Source organism: Sceloporus undulatus, chromosome 2, assembly GCF_019175285.1.
Source record: "Sceloporus undulatus isolate JIND9_A2432 ecotype Alabama chromosome 2, SceUnd_v1.1, whole genome shotgun sequence".
Classification (NCBI taxonomy): domain Eukaryota; kingdom Metazoa; phylum Chordata; class Lepidosauria; order Squamata; family Phrynosomatidae; genus Sceloporus; species Sceloporus undulatus.
In genome coordinates, this window is record NC_056523.1 from 68,990,014 (window position 1) to 69,009,869 (window position 19,856).

The 19,856-nt window shown below is 40.3% G+C and overlaps 1 protein-coding gene across 4 annotated transcripts in view; it reads left to right on the top strand.

Moving 5' to 3' along the window:
* Positions 1-914: 914 nt before the first annotated feature.
* The window catches only part of RFT1 (RFT1 homolog), a 32,575-nt gene continuing 13,633 nt past the window's right edge, over positions 915-19,856 (top strand). Inside the window, exons 1-8 of one of the 4 annotated variants that reach the window (XM_042453343.1) lie at positions 915-1,111; positions 5,786-5,871; positions 7,309-7,425; positions 8,491-8,680; positions 10,435-10,536; positions 12,322-12,456; positions 14,619-14,697; positions 16,342-16,392. In XM_042453343.1, the coding sequence (XP_042309277.1) occupies positions 1,049-1,111; positions 5,786-5,871; positions 7,309-7,425; positions 8,491-8,680; positions 10,435-10,536; positions 12,322-12,456; positions 14,619-14,697; positions 16,342-16,392 (823 nt within the window). In that variant the 5' untranslated portion in view covers positions 915-1,048. Of the gene's footprint in view, positions 1,112-5,785; positions 5,872-7,308; positions 7,426-8,490; positions 8,681-10,434; positions 10,537-12,321; positions 12,457-14,618; positions 14,698-16,341; positions 16,393-19,856 lie in introns of those variants that run through there. The other 3 variants (XM_042453344.1, XM_042453346.1, XM_042453345.1) reach the window with 3 other exon arrangements.

The window sequence follows — 19,856 nt, forward strand, 5'->3', positions numbered from 1 at the left end:
ATTTGTATAGGACATTTACATGGTTCTTTACAGAAACCATCAAGTCAAAACGTTAAAAACCTGCCAAAGAAAGGTGTACAATCTAATAAAGATAATAAAATATAAGCATACAGTAATTAGTACAGTTTATTCATGACAACCATATACAGGTTATTACAAAAAATGATTTAAAACCTTTTAACACTTTGACAATTGATGGCTATACGCTGTATATGGTTGTCATGAATAAACTGTAATTATAAACTAATAATAATAACAATAACATTTATTTATAGAGTGCTGTAAAGTTTGCACAGCGCTTTACACAGTAGGGAGGTGGGGGGGGTGAAATGAAATAAATAAATAAATAAATAAAATTATACAGGTAAAAGACACTACTACAAATGTGGCTGACATATAATCAAATATAAAACACTTTGGCAAACAGAAATGCCTTCCTCCCTGACTGAGGGCCACAGCCTCCCCCTTCCAATGCTTCTACGTTTTGTTTTTTTATTTTATTTTCTTTCAGTACGTTTTATCTTATGTATTTATCAGTTTTATTAATTTATATTTATTTATTTTGTTTTGGTACATTTTATTTTATTTTATATTTATATTTATTTTGTTTCAGTATGTTTTATTTTATTTGTATTTATTTATTTGTATTTTTTATTTATTTTGTTTCGGTACATCTTATTTTTAACATTTATTTATTTTCATTTATTTTGTTTTGGTATGTTTTATTTCTATATATTTTTATTTATTTGTATTTATTTTGTTTCGGCACGTTTTATTTTATTTGTATTTATTTATTTATTTATTTATTTATTTCCTGTACGTTTTCTATTCTATTTTATTCTCCCTCCTCCCTCTCTGCCTTTTCTCAGGTGACGAGAACAGGCCGCGACGGCGAAGAGGAGGAGGAGCCGCCATTTTGTCTCCTCCTCTCTCTGTGAGAGGGGCGAGGGGCCTAAGAATGGCCTCCTCCTGCTCCTCGTATGGCTGAGGCTGAGGCAGAGGCTGAGGCCTGGTGGTGGTGGTGGTGGTCCTTTCCTCGGCCCCCGCCATGGGCTCCCAGGAGGCGCTGAGGGAGACGACCCGGCTGGCCTCCTCCAGCGCCCTCTTGCAGGTACCCGCCCGCCCGAGATGGCGGCGGATATTGGGGGCAGCAGAATGGAGAAGGGAGGCCTTGGCTCTCCTTCTCCTCCGCAGCAGCAGCTCAGGGCGAGAGAAGGCGCCCAGGAGGATGCCGCCGTGGGCCCTCCTCCATTCTCCATCCATTCATGCCGGGCTCCTCCTCAGTGGTCCCCAAACTGTGCCCTGCTTTAAGGGATTTTGGACTTCAGCTCCCAGCATTCCAGACCATTGGCCAACGTGGCTGAGGCTTCTAGGAGATGAAGTCCAAAACCTCTTAAAGGGCACAGTTTGGGGACCACAGCTTTAAGGGGTTTTGGGGACATCAGCTCCCAGAATTTCAGATTATTGGCCAATATTGCTGAGGCTTCTGGGAGATGAAGCCCAAAGTCTCTTAATTTGGACTTCAGCTCCAAGGATTCCAGAGTATTGGCCAACGTGGCTGAGGCTTCTGGGAGATGAAGTCCAGAACCTCTTAAAGGACACAGTTTAGGGACCACTGCCTTAAGGGATTTTGCACTCCAGCTCCCAGAATCCCAGACTATTGGCCAACGTGGCTGAGGCTTCTGGGAGACGAAGTCCAAAGGCTCTTAAAGGGCAGAGTTTGGGGCTTTTTACACTGGAGTTAATGCAGTTTGACGCCACTTTAACTGGAGCTCAGGGTGGGCAGACGTCTTCTCCACGAAGGAGGACTAGTTCTCAATGCAAAATGTGAGGCATTCAAGAACAACGGAGGACGTGACCCAATAAAAGCTAAAAAACACTTATGGAAATGTCAACTTGTGCTTCTTTTAGTCATGCTCAAAATGGAGGACTTTTTTTTTTAATGTTCCTCCTGGTTACATGTCCTGGGAAAGGAGGACATTTGGTCACCTTGATGCAGGTGCATCCACATTGTGGAAACAATGCAGTTTGACACCGCTTTAACTGCAGCACAAGGTGGCCAGATGTCCTTGCCATGAAGGAGGACCAATTTTCACTGCAAAATGTGGAGCATTCAAAAACAATGGAGGACGTGACCAAACAAAGAAGCTAAAAACACTCAGAAATGTCAGTTGGTAGTTTGTCGTTGTGGTGCCAGAGCACTCTGACAGAGAAGGCTAAATGTATCACCAAAAACTACCATTCCTTTTAGTCATGCTCAAATCGGAGGACTTTTTTTGGATGTTCCTCCTGGTTGAAATGTAGGGAATGTCCTAGGAAAGGAGGATGTCTGGTCACCCTGATGCAGGTGCATCCACACAGCGCAAATAATCCAGTTTGAGACTGCTTTAATTGCCATGGCTCAGTGCTGTGGAGTTCTGAGAATGATTTTGTGAGACATTAAGCCTTCTCTGTCAGGGAGCTCTGGTGCCATAACACACTACAGTTCCCGAGATTCCATAGCATTGAGCCATAGCAACCAAAGCGGTGTCAAACTGGATTGTTTCTGCAGTGTGGATGCAGCCTGCCGTGGCTCTGTGCTGTGGAATCCATGGAATTGTAATTTGCTTTTGTACCAGAGAAGGCTGAATATCTCACAGAACTACAGAATTACATAGCATTGAGCCATGGCAATTAAAGCGGTGTCAAACTGCATTTGTTCTGCAGTGCAGATGCAGCCCTTGACAACTGCAGATCAGTAGAAAGAGGTCTTGCATTGCAGATTTGAAATTAGGACTTTGCCAGCTTGGACCTGACCTTGCAGGCTGTGTAGGGCCTGCCTGATAGCAAACAACAACAACAACAACAAAATGCCCCATATATTTTCTAAAGAAAGCTGCAGATTTAACAACTGAATCACACACTAATATTTTACATTGTTACAGTCATACAACAGAGTCTTACATCTTGTATGTATCTTTCAGGCTTTCCTTTCTCTTTTTTAACTGATATCTTTTAAATGTGTTGCTTCTTGTTATCTGCCTTCGAGTCAGTTTCACCTTATGGTGACCCTGTGGGTGGGACACCTCCAAGAACCCCTATCTTCTACTTCTCTGCCTAGTTCCTGCAATCTCATGCTCATGTCCCCTTGACTGAGTCCATCCATCTAGCATGTGGTCTTCCTCTTCTTCCAACTTGTGCCTTTCCTAGCATTATTGGTTTTTCCAGTGATCCATGCCTTCTCATTATATGGCCAAAGTACATCAACCTCAATTTAATCATCCTGCCCTCTAAGGAGATCTCTGGCTTGATCCATTTCAAGACCCATCTGTTTGCCTTTGTGAATATCCACAGAATCATCAGCACTCTTCTCCAGCTCCACATCTCAAATGAGTTGATTTTCCTTCTGTCTGCTTCCTTTATTATCCAGCTGTCACATCCGTACGTGGTAATGGGAAATATGATGGCCTGAACAATTCTAACCTTTGTGCTCAGTTGTTTATTTTTACTCTTCAAGCGCTTTTCTAGTTCTTTCATAGCTGACCTTACCATTCCTGATCTTTTTATTTCTTGACTGCAGTCACCATTCCTGCCGATGTTTGATCCTAAGTATGGGAATTCTTTAACTATTTTGATTCTTCATCGTCTAGACTGAATTTATGTATCTCTTCTATGGTCATAATTTTTGTTTTCTTTAAGTTCAGCATTAATCCTGCCTCTGCACTTTCACCTTTGACTTTCCTTAGTAACTGTTCCAAGTCTGTGATGTCTTCCACCATTATTATGGTTTTCGGCATATAAACTGAACAAGTAAGGTAATAGACCCCTTGCCTTTGCCAATTGGGAACCACTCAGTTTTTCCGAATTCAGTTCTGGCAGTGGCCTGTTGTCCTTAGTACTGATTTCTCACCAGGACTATCAAATGTGGTGACACTTCCATGTTTGCTATAGTCTATGAAACACTTGCTGATCTTTTTCTGGAATTCTTTGGTGTTCATGCAGTTGCAAGTGGTTTTCCCATGTTCAGAGTGGGTGTATTCAAGAGGCAAAGTACCTATGGGCCAAAACAGACTGCCGAAATAATCCATCTTGAGACCACTTTAACTGCCCTGGCTCAGTGCTAGGGAATTTTGGGAACTGTAGTTTATTGTGGCACCAGAACTCTAACTGAGAAGGCTCAATGTCTCACAAACCTATAGCTGCCTGAATTCCCTAGCATTGAGCCAAGGCAGTTAAAGTAGCCTCAAAATGGATTATTTCTGCAGTCTGTTTTGGCCCTATGTCTCCCTAAGGCAGCTTCTGTACTCTGCTATACTCTACTGTTCTAACTAAGGGCGTGGGAATTTACTTTATTTTTACACTAGACTCTTGGTATCCACTGGGGTTTGGTTCCAGGATCTCCCATAGATACCTAAATCCATGGATGTTCAAGTCCCTTTATATACAATGGATAGTCAAATCATGTCCCTTATATAAAATGGCAACATCAAGGTTTGCTTATTGGCCTTTATATATATTAAAAAATACTGTCAAGCCCTGGATGGTTGAATCAGTGGATAAAGAATTGGTGGACAGGCAGGGCTGACTGCACTACAAACCTGTGATTCAAAAGTAGAACCTAGTAGAATACATATGCAAATAAGAATTCTGGGAGCAATCTACTAGAAATGACCCAGAGACAGAATAAGAGAATCACAGAGTTGGAAGGAGCCTTATGGGCCCCTTGCTCAGTGCAGGATCTCCAGCTAAAGCATTCCCAGCAGGTAGCTGTCCAGCCTCTTTTTGAGGAAGGAGACCACCACTTGTCTAGGGAATTTGTTCCATTGCTGAACTACTCTTACTGTCAAGAAGTTCCTTCTAATGTTCAAACAAAATCCTATAACTTAAAACTCCTATAACTTCAAACCATTAGACCTTATCATACGCTGGGGCATCAGGGGAGTGCCCCCTGATGTATTTAAAGTGTGATCATGTCATTCTTCAGTCTTCTCTTCCCCAAGCTGAACATGCCTAGTTACTTCAAACTTTCTTCATATGTGTTGTTCTCCTTACCTCTTATCATTCTTGTTGTTCTTCTATGAACCTGCTCCAACTTGTCTATATCCTTCTTGAATCTGCCAGTAGTTGCTGCCCATTGCCTGCTTTCTGCCCATGCAGAGAAATATTTTTTCACTTTGCAGAATAATACAGTAAATTCTAAGTAGCATGAAAAATAATACCTCCCAAAATGACATTCTTTTATACTAGATGCATTATGTAAAGCAGGCATTGCTCTCCATTATTATTGATCTTGGGCGAGTCATTTTTGACTTGATGACCCTAAAGTGAAACTATCATAGGGTTTTCTTGGCAAATTTCTTCAGAGAGTGTTTGCCATTGCCATCCTCTGAGGCTGAGAAATTGTGACTTGCCCAAGGTCAGTAATGATGCTTATGTACCCAGTTGATTTTAAACTGTGAATTGTAGAAGATCAGAAAAGAGAGACTTGCCTGGGCCTTTATAGTCAGGTCTTATGGCCATTCTCTTGTCTTCAGTTTTTCCCTGCCATTGAAGCATGGTTCGTGAATTTGCGAAAGATATTAGATCTTTAGTCAAGGTCTTTAGGGATTTCAGCAGCCTCTCAGGAACTAATAATATAATCCTACATTTGTCTGTTGAGAAGTAGGTCCCATTGAATTGAATATGCCCACTCTCATGTACACCCAAACCTCACTTGGGTATTTACTTTAATTACTTACTCAAGATCTGACTTTGTTTAGGTTTGAACATTTTTTATTTATTTGCTGTTTCACTGTATTTTTTATAGATACTGTTCCGGCTAATTACTTTTGGGTTAAATGCATTTACTTTGCGATATGTATCCAAAGAAATTATTGGCCTTGTGAATGTAAGGTAATAAATTATGATAATTTTCTTTTGAAGTATGAATGATTAATGTTTCCAAATTATGGCAGTTCTGTCTCACTGTGTTCTGTTCTGTCTGATATCTTTGTAAACCAGAGCAATGAAAAAGTAAATTATTCCACTTAACTTTCTGCTTCTTGATATGATGCTAGCAGGTGATGTTTTGAAAGCTTTAGCTGAATTAATATCTGCAGTGTTGTCTAAATGCAAATTTGAGCTTGTGATCTAGTTTCTTGGACAAATGAATTTCCACTCTGGTTTATTTAAATATCTAGTAGGTATTTAGCATGCTGTGTTTACATAGTAGTTTCAGATTCTGATAGGTATTCAGTAAATCTCAGCATTTCCTGAGATGCTGGTTTTAAAGAACACTCATTTTCTGAAATTTTAGAGGTGAATGTTATTAATAAACTAGGCTTATTTATATGCTGTGCCAATATAAATGCCAATATAAAAGTTTATATATCTGTCAACAAGTCTCGTCTCCCTTTTCTATTTTCAAATTAGCAGAACCTCTGAAATTCCAGGCTGTCTAGCACTACCTTTGTTTCCACACTACATCAGTAAAGTTTTACTTTAACTGCCATGGCTCCATCCTGTGCAATCCTGGGATTTGTAGTTTAGCAAGGGGGTATTTACAATTCTCAGCCAGAGATCTCTAGATCCCAGGATTCCATAGGATGCAGCAATGGCGGTTAAACTGAGATCATTGCCTGAAAGCATAGTGTGAAAGAGCAGTACAGCTGTTTTTAGCAGACATCTGTAATTGAACAGATGTAGTGATATGTGTATTTTGGAGTGAACTATAGTTCCCAAAATATACTTTTTCTAGAAGAACAAAAAAGCCACTGTCAAGTATGTGTCTAGGTCCACTGAAAGCAGAGGGACTGTTTCATAGGTTTAAAATTAAGTTGCCTGTTGACTTATGTGATCGCAGATATTGCATAGTGTTTTTAAAGGCAAAAAAGGTGTGTGTGAGTGTGCGTGTGTGTGTCATTGCCTTACTCTGAAAAATAGCTTAGAGTACCTGGTGTTCTTTTGCAGGCCCTTATCTAAGTACTAACCATCTTTCACACTGCTTAGCTTTCAAGATCAGATGGTATCTGGTGTTTTAAGGGCATGTAGGCATCCATTTAGGCTCCTGTCCTTATGCATATATTCAGGTTGACTATCACTTATCCGGAATTCCAAAATCTGAAATGTTCCAAAATTGTCCAAATGGGTGGCTGAGGTAGTGACACCTTTGCTTTCTGGTGGTTCACTGTACACAAACTTTGTTTTGTGCACAAAATTATTAAAACTATGATGTACAAAATTACCTTCATGCTATGTGTATAAGTGGTATATGACACATAAATGAATTTTCTTACTGATATTTACTTTGCACTAAAATTGTTTTATCTTTTCTTTTTTTGGAAAAATTAGGCTGATGCTGCTTTATTCAACAATTGTTTTCTTAGCCAGAGAGGCATTTCGCAGAGCTTGTCTAAGTGGAAGTACACGGAGAAACTGGACCAAAACTTTTAATCTTTTGTGGCTAACGTAAGTTTGAATGATGTACTGGAATGTTTCACTTAAAAAGTCTTTCCCCCCATTTGATTTAAGTAGAGTGATAAAAATGAAATAATTAGTTATTCTTGTTTGGTTTCTGGTGGCCAGGCTAGAAATTATCTTATGCCTTTTTAAAAAAGCTAAAGGTGATGGAGGCACTATAGCTGGTAAGGGTATGATTTCTCTCCTAAGGCTCTTGCTCTTTGCCATTTTTTCTCTCTGAATCTGCTCCACAAAGGTATAGATTTGTTCCATAGCAGGTGTTGGGCTTATAAAATGTAGGAATATGTTGACTGTATTGGCTTATTCTGCTTTGTAGCTTTTAAAGGGCTATTTAGGGTGTCTATACAGAAAGGTGACAATCTTAATTTGAGTTTATGGCACATTTCATGTTCTCAGAAAGACAGCTTCACAGAATTTCAGATGTGTTTAATCTCATGAGTTTTGCTTATATTTTTGAAAGGCTAGAACAGGCAGTTCTTTCAAGTGATGTCTTAAAGGAGCAGGCAGTTTCGTATATAGGTTAGGTATAGGATATGAAACTCAAACACCTCATTTTTTCTTTAAACTGTAAATGAAATATTTGAGCTTATCTGCAGTGTTGCATTTCTAGGGATTTAACTTGGTTTCATGAGAATCTAATGCATATATTAACTACCACATTTCCCTGAAGCACAGCTGGGCATCGCTTTAGTTCCTGTGTTACTGTGCAGAAAGTCATGTGGATGGAGTGTCAGCTTGAAAAGTGTCTATTTTTGAACAACCAAGAATGTATATAGAGATCTTAAGGCTGGCAAATGGCAATACATTTCAGGGAGTAGTGTAGATAAATCATTAGTACCCAGTAAATATGTGTATGTGGGGGGGGGGGGGGAGAAAAACCTGCCAGTTGTTGAATTTTATTTTATTTAAAGTCCTAGTTTTCTGACAGACAGCTAGGAAAGAGGAAAGAAAAGAAGAAATAATTTTGTTTTGTTTTGGTAACCCATTTCTTAAGATTACTGAGGGTTGAAGGGGAGGAAAAAATGAAACCATCTAAAGGCTTTGTCTTTACAGTGTCCCCTTGGGTGTGTGTTGGTCTCTCTTCCTGGGCTGGGTCTGGCTAGATATACTTGAAGTGCCTGATGAAAATGCTGTTCCTCACTATAACTTTGGAGTAGTTGTCTTTGGTCTTTCTGCTGTGATTGAACTCCTTGGTGAACCTTTTTGGGTCTTGGCACAAGTGCATTTATTTGTAAGGCTGAAGGTAAGTACATTGTGCACACAAATAGTTATTCTTGTTCATTTCCTAATTAATGGGAAAAAATAGCAGTAGGATGAAGGAATCAAACCATAAATAATTTATAAAAACAAGCTCATATATGTTTTTAAAATGGGCTATTTTCATTTTAAATGTAGGCCTCTGGTGATCAAGAACAAAAGCATATTTATTCATCGATATAATGTAAAAGGTAGTGTTTTAGAAGTTAACATGAATGTGTTGGATTAGATAGACTATGGGTGCAATCCTGTTGCTGAAACCTGGTTGAGCAGGTCTCCTCCTGAAAGGCTGTGTCAGCCAAATCTTAGTGGTGACAAATGGGGTGTTGTGGTGTGTATGTGGGGGGCACATCTATGTTGTTTCTTCCACAGCTCTAATAGATATGCCCATGATAATAACAAACATCTGTGCTGGGCCAGGACTTGGCATACGTAATGATTACCCTTGGGTACAGCAGAGCTACTAGTGGCCAAGGGTGTAGGATTAGCAACTCATTAGCCATGCCAAGATTGCAACTCCCAGCATTATTCATCATTGGCTATGCAGGTTAGGGCTGCTGGGACTTCTAGTCCAGCAAGATCTGGAGAGCTGCACAGTTCCCACCCCTTTAATGCCATTGAAAGCAGTGAGATTTAAATTAAATATGACTAGGGATTACAGCAATTTTATCCCAGCTGGGGGAGAAAACAAATATTCTTCTGCAGTATTTTCCCAGCATTCAAACATTCTGAAGTATTGTGTAGGGGTGGCTCTATGAAGAAAAACACATGTTTTCTTGTGCAAAATCCTTACATTTTGCACAGAAAACACTGTTTCCTATACTGGAATGGACTGGCAGCCACTGGAGCTGTTGTAACAAGGGTGTTGTGTGCTTCCTGTAGCCAGCTCCAGTAGGAGCACCATCAATTGAAATGTCTTAGATTATCCTGCAGAATCTTGGGATTTGTAGTTTGATGAGGTATTTAGTCTGGTCTGTCAGAGAGCTTTGGTGTCTCACCAAACTACACATCCCAGAATTCTGTAGGACAGAGTCATGGCAGTTAAAGTAGTGTCAAACTGCTTTAATTCTGCGCTATGGCTACAATTACAAACTTTTAAACTTCAACTGACAAGCAGAATTATTTCTGGTTTGTAAACTGAAGGCATTATTCACAGCTTTGTAGTGTTTTAAGCTGTGTAGTGCAGAGTAGTGGTTTAAGTGTTGGGCTGTGACTTTGGAGAACAGTTTGAATCCCCACTTGGTCTTGGAAACCCACTGGGTTACCTTGGGCAAGTCAAACAGTCTCAGGGGAAACCTCCTCTGAACAAATCTTGCCAAGGAAACCCCAGGATAGATTTGCCTTTAGAGTTACCATGTCAGAAGCATCTTGAAGGCACATAACAACAAAAACAACAATAACTAACAGTTAAATGCTGTTAGAAAGATACATAACTTTATACAGTCAGTAGTGCTTTTATAAGATATAATAGAGAGAGGAACTGAGAATGATATAAAAATATAAAATCAACCTTATATAGAATGATGAACTGTTTGGAAGTTTGTAATGAAAGAACTTTCACTGTTATGATTGCAATAGGTATGATTAACTGTATTATATACGGTAATATTTTAAGTTTGTGGTATAAATAAAATTTAAAAAAATGTTGGAAAGATAAGAATTTTGAACTCATCATGTAAGAGTTACTGTTAGAGATATGCAGGATATGTATTTAACATGATTTTTGTTTATTTTTTGCAGGTAATTGCTGAAAGTCTGTCCATCATTTGCAAATGCTTTTTGACGGTTATTCTAGTGGTTCTGTACCCTCACTGGGGGCTTTACATTTTTTCTTTGGCTCAGGTATGACTTCATACGTCTTAAAAATCTGTTTTAACAATTCCAATTGAATAAATTGAGATTGCTGTGCTGCATTTACCAAGATTTGTTCTTTTCTACCTTAAACTGAAGGTGCTAGTTTGTTGTAAAGCATACTGCTCTGCTTTTGTACTAATACTAGCTTTCAGTTTGGGAATTTGGGTGGAAATTATCTGCATATGACAGACAATTATCTGTCATATGTAGATAAATCTGTGTTCAATTAGGCATGCAACATAAATTGTCTGTAACTTAAACTAAATTTACAAGGCACACACATAATTGACTCTTGCTTAAATTCTTTACTGGCAATAAAAGGTACCATGCCAGTTTATTAAATTTTTCTTCCACAATGAAATGTTTTCATGTTTTTATATAGAAAGTTATAAAATAACATATTTGGTTCTTAAGTAGATAGCATTAATGATTGTTATTTCATTTAGGGATGAAAAGGGAATTAAATACGTGAAATAGAAATATCTCTGATTTCTAGACTGTGGCCCCTTATACATGTACTTGGGCATAAAACCTATGAATTCTGTGGGTTTTATTTCAGAGTAATATTAATGAATGCTTTTTCCTAAGAGAGGGAAAACAGGCTTCTTTCTGGTCTAATTAAGGCCTTTACAAAACAGGTCTGAGAGACACTGTGAAGGAATATGTAATAAAAGTCATGAAAGCCCTGTGAATCCTCAAAATTTCTTTTTTAGGAAGCTTTTCATTTTTGAAGACTTTTATAAAGCATGAATTAAGTCAAAGAGATTCATTAATTTGGATTAACCACAAAGATTAAAGTGGAAGGAGGGAACTCAAATAGTAATGCATAAGCTAGTCAGGATCATTATAAATCGTGCATAGACACATCTTTGTGGTGCCAGTAAATAGCATTTCAGCTCCTTAACAGCTACATGTATCTTTGGCCTGAACACACATAGGCCAAATAAAGCGGCTTCGGGCCACGTTGGGGTGTGTGGCATTTAGATGATGCATATCCCGAATGTGGCCTGAAGCTGTTGCAAATTTGGACTGGAGCAAAAAACAGCAGTTTAAAACCATCTTGTGTGACACAAGGCTTGAGACCACAGGCAGCTGCCCACTTTGGAAGAGGGCCATTTGTACGCCATGTTCTTGGGTTGATTGTGGTTGGAGTGGCCTTGACCCACTTCTTTTGGCCCGCTTGTTTCGCCTCTTACTGTCTTGATTTAGGCTTGGTTAAGAGTGTATGACAATTGGTAGAAGTTAGTAACTGTAACAATGATAGTATGTTATTTGTGAGGCAGCTGCTCTATGGCAAGTTCGAACAATTTGGAAAAGCCTTGCACAAATTGCCATTCAGGCACAGAAAAGTGGATCAGGATTGTTTAAAAATGGAAGTGATAAAATGATTGGACTTTGTTCAACCAGGATAGCATGGAGTCCAACCAAAAATGGTTTTTGTGTAGAACAGCTGTGACTTCCAGCCAGTTCAGATGCATAGAACAACTCCTGAGCTAAGAATTCTTCCATTTCATTGCATTAAGCTCTGATTGGTGGATCTTGGGGTTCTGTTTTAAAAGGAAAGAAAAATATAAATCTGTCCAGCACTGATTATGGTGTGGAGTGCTGGTTCTTGCAAACAAAATTGTGCTGCAAGACCCCAAGGTAAGAAGCTGTCATCTGAACTGGCCATGGGTATTTGAATCCAACTTGTAATCTGTTTTGTTATTAAAACAGAGGTTTTACAACAATGCTCTGTATACCTCGTCAGTAATGGGAAATTCTTTTTTGCAGCTTGTCTACACTAGCATTTTGGTTTTATGCTATGTAACATATTTCATGAAGTTTCTGGGTTCTCCTGAAGCAACCAAAAAATCATTTCCTGTTACACGAATGGTATCTATTTTACCTAATTTTGGAGAAGATGAGGTACGTAAAAGAGCTTAATTTATTTATTTCTAAATTTCTTACAACATTTATATTTCCTCTGGTTATCATACAGTCTTAGGGTGATGTACAATAGCATCAGTTTAACCAATTAAAAAATATAAACAAACTAAAAGCACATTAAACAATTTGACAAGCTAAAACAGGACAAATAAAATCAGTTAAAACAGTGTAAAACAATCTGAAAACATTAAGTGTGTGCAGATTTGGATAAAATCAATTAGGCCCCAAGGCCTAATAAAAAGCCATATTTCAGTCATGCACAGTTAAATTGTTCCAACTAGTTCTCAGAGTAAATGTCATAAGTCCTGTTCTGGCATTCAGAATATCTGCTTATGGTGAGAAGAAGAGCATAGCAGCAGATATGTAATTGCATCCAGATGACTATGATAACAGCTCTGTGCCATAATTAATCTGGTAGTGGGCAGCTGCTCCCCCCCCCACCTCCAGAGGCTTCCTCTCCCAAAGGCTGAAAACTGGCTAAAAATGAAATCAGAAGTGATGTGATGTCACTTCTGGTTCAATGAGACAATGATTATGTGGTTGGCTGAGAGATGTGGGGGCGAAATTGGTCACTGCTCCCTGTGGCCCCTTTTAAAGTCACTTTCTTAAATGGTGAACATAAAGAAATTATCAATTTTCTTCAGCTCTGTTTCTCTACTGATTTCTTGCTGCAATTTTGCCATGTAAAGTGTAATTTCTTCTGCCATAGTCCATAATGTTGCATTATTCTGACAAGTTCATGGAAACTTGTTTCTAATTAGCCAATGTTCTAGCTAATTTAAGATTATTTTATGAGACAATTTTTAGTGGCTTGTTTTTTTAAGTCGAAAATATATTCTTATTTACAAAGAAGCTTAACAAGCTTTTATGTTTCTAAGGCCCTTGGTAGATTAGCAGGATAAGCCAAGCCTGTGCTATCCTGCCCCAACTCAGTCCCTAGGCCAACGCAGTGATGAGAGGCTTTTTGCTCGCCATGGACACAGTACCTGCCTCTGCCATCATGGTGCAAAGACCTCCGTTGTGGCCTGAAAGGGTGGAAACCGGGCACCTAGCTACACCCACATGGTCAGGCACCCACATCTGACATCATAGGCCATGATGGGGTCTTCTCAGCAGATGTGACAGTGGAGGCAGCTACAGATGCACAGGGCTGTTAGGTCTGCTGGCTGTTGCTGTGGAGTTTGTGAGAAACAGCCTGTTGTTTTCGACCAGGTTAAGAACCATTTACACCAAGATTGGGGTGGATCCACTGGATCTTCATCCTGTTTGCCTGATCCGGCCCTGTGCTAATGACCTGCATTGTCCAGACAGGATGACATGAGGTTGGGGGGATCATGGGCTTGTTGGCCTGTACATACAGGACCTAAATGATCTTCTGTAAATATACAGATGGATATCTCAAATATTGTTGAAAAGGCAGGACCAAAATAGACGCATGGTATATTTTATAACTGGAATTTTTACTCAAGCATAAATGGAAAATTTCAGTTATAAAAATATACCACATAATTATATTGATTCTGAATTTCTCAAAATATTTGAATTATCCAGTTGCCATGTAAATTTATGACTTAGATGAATAAAAGGTGCTGCCTCCTCTGGTATGTAATACAACCAATACACTATGAAGTAGTGGTAGAGAAATCCATGCATAAAATGAAATGAAGGCCCAGTTTTTCACTCTTGGTGATGTTTAACATATTAAGGCATAACCAATCCTTTTAACGTTAATGAAATGTAACATAGCTTATTTTGCATTAAGTTAATAAAATCACTTTGAAGAAGAAAAGGTTGAGATGGAGTGAACTACTGTACATTAAAGTAATCTTATGGAACAATAATAACAGTTTTTGCCATATATTTGAGTTTTACTTGATAGATTTCTGGTTATAAAGCAAAAACTATTATATACCAAGATAATCATATATTTTAAAAATGTTAGGTAGGGCATTGCCAGTGAAACTAGTTCATTCATTGCTCTCTTAACATGATCCATCTAAAGTGGGTTGAGTAGAATTGTGTCAACACTGTTCACCTGTGAGAATCAGCGTTATAGATCTATTGTATTTATGTCATGCATAAGTTATATTGGAGCTTCAATTCTTTAAATACTTCTGTGTAATTTTCTGTCTAATTTTCAGGAATTTGTTAACTGGAAAGAAGCCAGATTGACTTGGAGTTTTTTTAAGCAGTCATTCCTGAAACAAGTTTTAACAGAAGGTAGGCATGATTCTTTCTTCATATTGTATCTTTTTTGAGCATCTCTCTTTTTCAAACAACATCAGAAAAACATCTTTACTTACCACTTTTGTATTTTCCAGAATGGTTATTAAGGGCTAGGGTAGACAACAGTGAGATGTGTGCTATTCCCTTGTAGTTTTAGTTTTTCAAATGAAAGACACCCACTTTGCTGGTACACTTGGTCCTCAGCTTTTATGGGAGTTAGGGGTGCAGTCACACATATAGGCTGCAAATATAAGCTCACTTATTTTCTTTTCCTGAGAGTACTTTTCTAGGCATCTGTAGGTCTTCTAGCATGACTCAGAGGCAGATGAAAGGTCCTCCCTCCATCTTAACTGCCACCACCCTGACCTTGGAGGGAGAGAAGAAGAGGCAGGCCCAACTCCACCATGCTTAGACCCAGAAGCAAATGGAGAACCCTTCCTCTGTTCCAGCTGTCACCTGGCCTGCCGTGGCCTGGGAGGGAAAGACAAACTGGCTATTATCTGTTAGAATTGATCCCCTTCACCATTGCCATTCCCTTCTTTTGCGTCATGTCATTTTAGAATGTAAGCCTGAGGGAAGGGAGTGGTCAAATTAAAAAAAATGTAAGACACTGTGAGAGCCTCTGTGGCAGAAGAACAGGGTATAAATACTCTAAATAAATAAATGAATAAACAAAGAAACATACTTTTGGAAGACGCTGACCATAGAATCATGCTGGAGGACCTACAGATCCCTAGAGAGAACACTTTTTTTGGGTAGCTGAGGCAAAAACAAAATTCTGTGAATAATCAAATCTGTGAATGCTTAATCTAAAATCTATGAGGGAGCGACTATATATGTATTTGAATGTGAACATTTTTAAATTGGGCATTCTATGAATGGACAGGTTCCTCTTGTTCATGGAAAGCACTAAGATCCACTGGAGGTGCCCTCTTGAAGGAGGTTGATAGAAAATCATCTTTGTTTATTCTTCCTTGCCCCTCCAGCTCACTATATTACCTTTCATGGTTTTCTATCAGGTCTCCCAGCCATCCAGAGTAGCTTTTCATGAGAACAAGGAACTGCTGAGGAAAATAAACTTTGGGAAGATTGCCTCCGAAGTTCTGTTATGGATCAAATGCAAGATGTTTAGACAGAGGTGTCCCTCCTTTTCGAAAGCAGTTATTTATTATTTAGTTCTAAAATGCAGCCTCATTATCAATTTTGGTTTCACTTTTATGTCCTGAATTATCAACTAAATGTACAGAGTGCATGTGTGGAGTGGATCACCATAGGATAATAGTGAAATGATTATGTAATATGTTTTATTGGTATGGGCACAAATTTGTAAGTTTGCATCTTTCTGTCAAATGAAACACAGGAAAATTGCATGTACACATGTTTATTGCAGGACTGTGAAAAGTACAACCTATGGGCTATGTGTGGCCCTGAGGGCCATTTTTTAAATTTTAATTGTTTTGATTTTTTTTTTTAAAAAAAAATGAGTTTACAAATTTAGACATTAGTGGGTGGATTTGTCATTTCAACAACAACTTCAACATTTCAATGTCCTTTCCAATAACAACAATTTGAGGTTCCTTATGCAGTCACCTGCAAGTATAATGGAAAAGGAAATCAATGCCAATATTAATTTTATAGGTGAGAGATACGTGATGACTTTCCTGAATGTGTTAAATTTTGGAGACCAGGGTAAGTAAGACAATATTACAGTGATTACATAGCCATTGTTGTTTTTCAGATTGGAAGAACTTTGCATAGTTAAACCATTTTAAAGATCTAAACACAGCCAAAAAACAAAACAAAAAAAGCTAAACTTTGATATGAATCTTGAGTGCAGCTGAGAAAGATACAAATTCTAAGACTATCATAAGGAAAATGAATGAGAAAAAAGAAAAAAGGAAATCTAAATTACTGTTTTTTAAATTACAGTTTCAGTTATACCATAATTTCTATTTGTAGAGTGTAATATTGTTGTTCATTGCTTTGTAAATGAAATAAGTACAGGAGCTGTTTGAGTTCTGTTTCCTGGGTGATTTAGGTTAAAAATAGTGAACATCTTTCCTTTCCCATAGAAGTCTTTCCATTGATGCAGGAAACCAATCTACCAATTGCGGTTGTGCAATAATAATAATAATAATAATAATAATAATAATAATAATAATAATATCCCGCCTTTCCAATTGCATGATCAAGGCGGCTTACAAGACAAGAAACAATAAAATACAGATAAAGCATCACAATATAAAAAGTTTAAAAACATCATTACTAGGGGTAGGAACGGGAATCTATACAAATCACAATTCACTAGGGGCAAGAAAAAGACAATATATTGCACTAATCCGGGGTCGAAAAACAAGAACAAGGAGCAGAGAAAGAACACTATTACCTAGAGTGAAAAAGCCAGCTGGAATAGATGCGTTTTTAATTGTTTCTTAAAAGAAACTAAAGATGCAGAGGAACGGAGCTCTATAGGGAGCTTATTCCACAATGAGGGGGCGGCGATAGTAAAAGCCCTCTGTGAGGTCCTCACCAAATGGGATTTAGGGACCTCTAACAAATTGGTCCCAGATGTTCTGAGTGTGCGGGACGGATTGTATGGGGAGAGACGGTCCTCCAAGTACCCTGGGCCCAAGCCATTTAGGGCTTTATAGGTCAAAACCAACACCTTGTATTGAGCTCGGAAGCGAATGGGTAGCCAGTGGAGATATTTTAAAATAGGTGTTATGTGGTCTGTCCTGGAACTACCAGCGACCAGTCTGGCTGCCATATTCTGCACCAATTGAAGCTTCCGGGTTTGGTACAAGGGTTGCCCCATGTAGAGCGCATTGCAGAAGTCCAATCGAGAGGTTACCAAAGCATGTACAACAGTTTCAAGGTCCCGACGGCCCAGGTAGGGGCGCAGCTGGCGTATCAGCCGAAGCTGATAACAAGCACTCCTGACCGTCGCGTCCACCTGGGATGTCAGATGAAGCGACGAATCAAGGAGTACTCCCAAGCTGCGCACCGAGTCCCTCAAGGGGAGCGTGACCCCATTCAGGACAGGCTGACAAATCTCACCACCTGGAACCGAGGGACCTATCACCAGTACTTCCGTTTTCCCTGGATTCACACTGAGTTTGTTCTCCCTCATCCAGCCCATTACCGACGCCAAGCAGGCATCTAGAGGAGAGATGCCATCCTTAGTTACTGCATCAGTCGGAGACACAGAGAAAATTATTTGGGTGTCATCAGCATACTGATAACACCGCGCCCCGTGTCTCCGGATGATCTCTCCCAGCGGTTTCATGTAGATGTTAAAAAGCATAGGGGATAAAATCGCTCCCTGAGGGACATCAGATGTAAGTGCCCTCTTATCGGAGCGACAATCCCCCAGCTCCACCATCTGGAATCTACCTGAGAGGTAGGACCGGAACCACTGCAAAGCAGTGCCCCCGATACCCAACTCCCCCAGGCGTTCCAGAAGGATACCATGGTCGATGGTATCGAAAGCCGCCGAGATGTCCAAGAGCACTAACAGGGACACGCTTCCCCTGTCCATGCTCAGACAGAGGTCATCAACTAAGGCGACCATGGCAGTCTCAACTCCATAGCCCGCCCGGAAGCCAGTTTGAAATGGGTCCAGAAAATCGGTGTCATCCAAGATCGATTGAAGCTGGAAGGCGACTGCTCTCTCGATCACCTTCGCCAAAAAAGGTAGCAGCGAGATGGGCCGATAGTTGTTATGAATCAGGGGGTCTAAGGAGGGTTTCTTAAGCAAGGGTTTAACCACTGCCACTTTCAATTTAGATGGAAACTGACCCTCTCTTAGAGAAGTATTAATGATGCGGTGCAACATAGTCAGCACCACATCTCCCTCCTGAGCTGCCAACCATGAGGGACAGGGATCAAGAGAGCACGTCGTCTTCCTAACGCTTCGAAGGATCTTGTCCACTTCATCGGTACTAACAAACTCAAAGCGATCCAGTATAACTGGGGCCACGGATGCTTCGGACGCCTCTCTTACAGGACCTGCATAAATACTGGCGTCAAGATCAGCCCTGATCTGAGAGATTTTATCCGCAAAGAAGTTATTAAAATCATCACAGCAGGCTTTAGATGGTACCAGAATAGGGCTCAGGGAGGGAGGGAGCTGAGTCAGCTCCCTCACAACCCTGAACAGCTCTGCTGGACGCGACTCGGCGGACGCAATATGTGCAGCATAGAACGAATTCTTAGCTGCACCTATTGCCACTCCATAGACCTTCAAATGAGAGCGAAGGAGTGTCCTGTCAGATAAACGCTGATGTCTTCGCCAGTTACGCTCTAGTCGTTGCACAGCCCGCTTCCTTACTCTAAGATCTTCCGTATACCATGGTTGTTTATTAGGAGCAGGCCGGTAAGGACGCTTGGGAGCGACACTGTGTATAGCCCTGGACAGGTTGGTATCCCAGATATTAGCCAGGGCATCAACAGAATCGCCGTCAGAACCAGTCGCATATCCCTCTAGGGCTTCTTGGAACCTTTTGGGTTCCATCAGCCTTCGAGGGTGGACCATCCTAATGGGTCCGCCACCCCCGGGGGAGCTTAAGGTAGAAGCCTTGATTCGAGCCTCAACCAAGAAATGATCCGTCCATGACAAGGGAGAGATGTTTGAGATCTCTACCCACGGAACCTCCATGTCCGTACTAAAGATCACATCAAGGGTATTACCAGCGCAATGCGTAGGCCCTGAGACTAGTTGAGACAGGCCCATGGCTGTCATGGTAGTCATGAACTCCCGAGCAGCACCTGTTGGAACTTCACTGGCCTCGAAAGGGATGTTGAGGTCTCCCAAGACAAGAAGTCTTGGGGACTCCAACACCAGTTCCGAGACCAGCTGTGTGAGCTCGGCCAGGGAGTCTGTTAGCACACGGGGTGGCCTGTAGACCAACAGAATCCCCAGACTGTCTCTAGCCCTCAGGGACAGGTAAATACACTCGATGTGATCTGTTTTCCGGACTGGGATCCTGGTTAAGGAGAAGGTGTTTTTATGGACCAAGGCAACACCGCCCCCCCCGTCCACCTAACCTGATCCGGTCCTTAACTGAGAACCCGGCTGGGAGGGCCTGGGCCCACACTGCCTCACCCTCAGGCCCAAGCCAGGTCTCAGTAATGCACGCCAGGTCGCAGTTTTT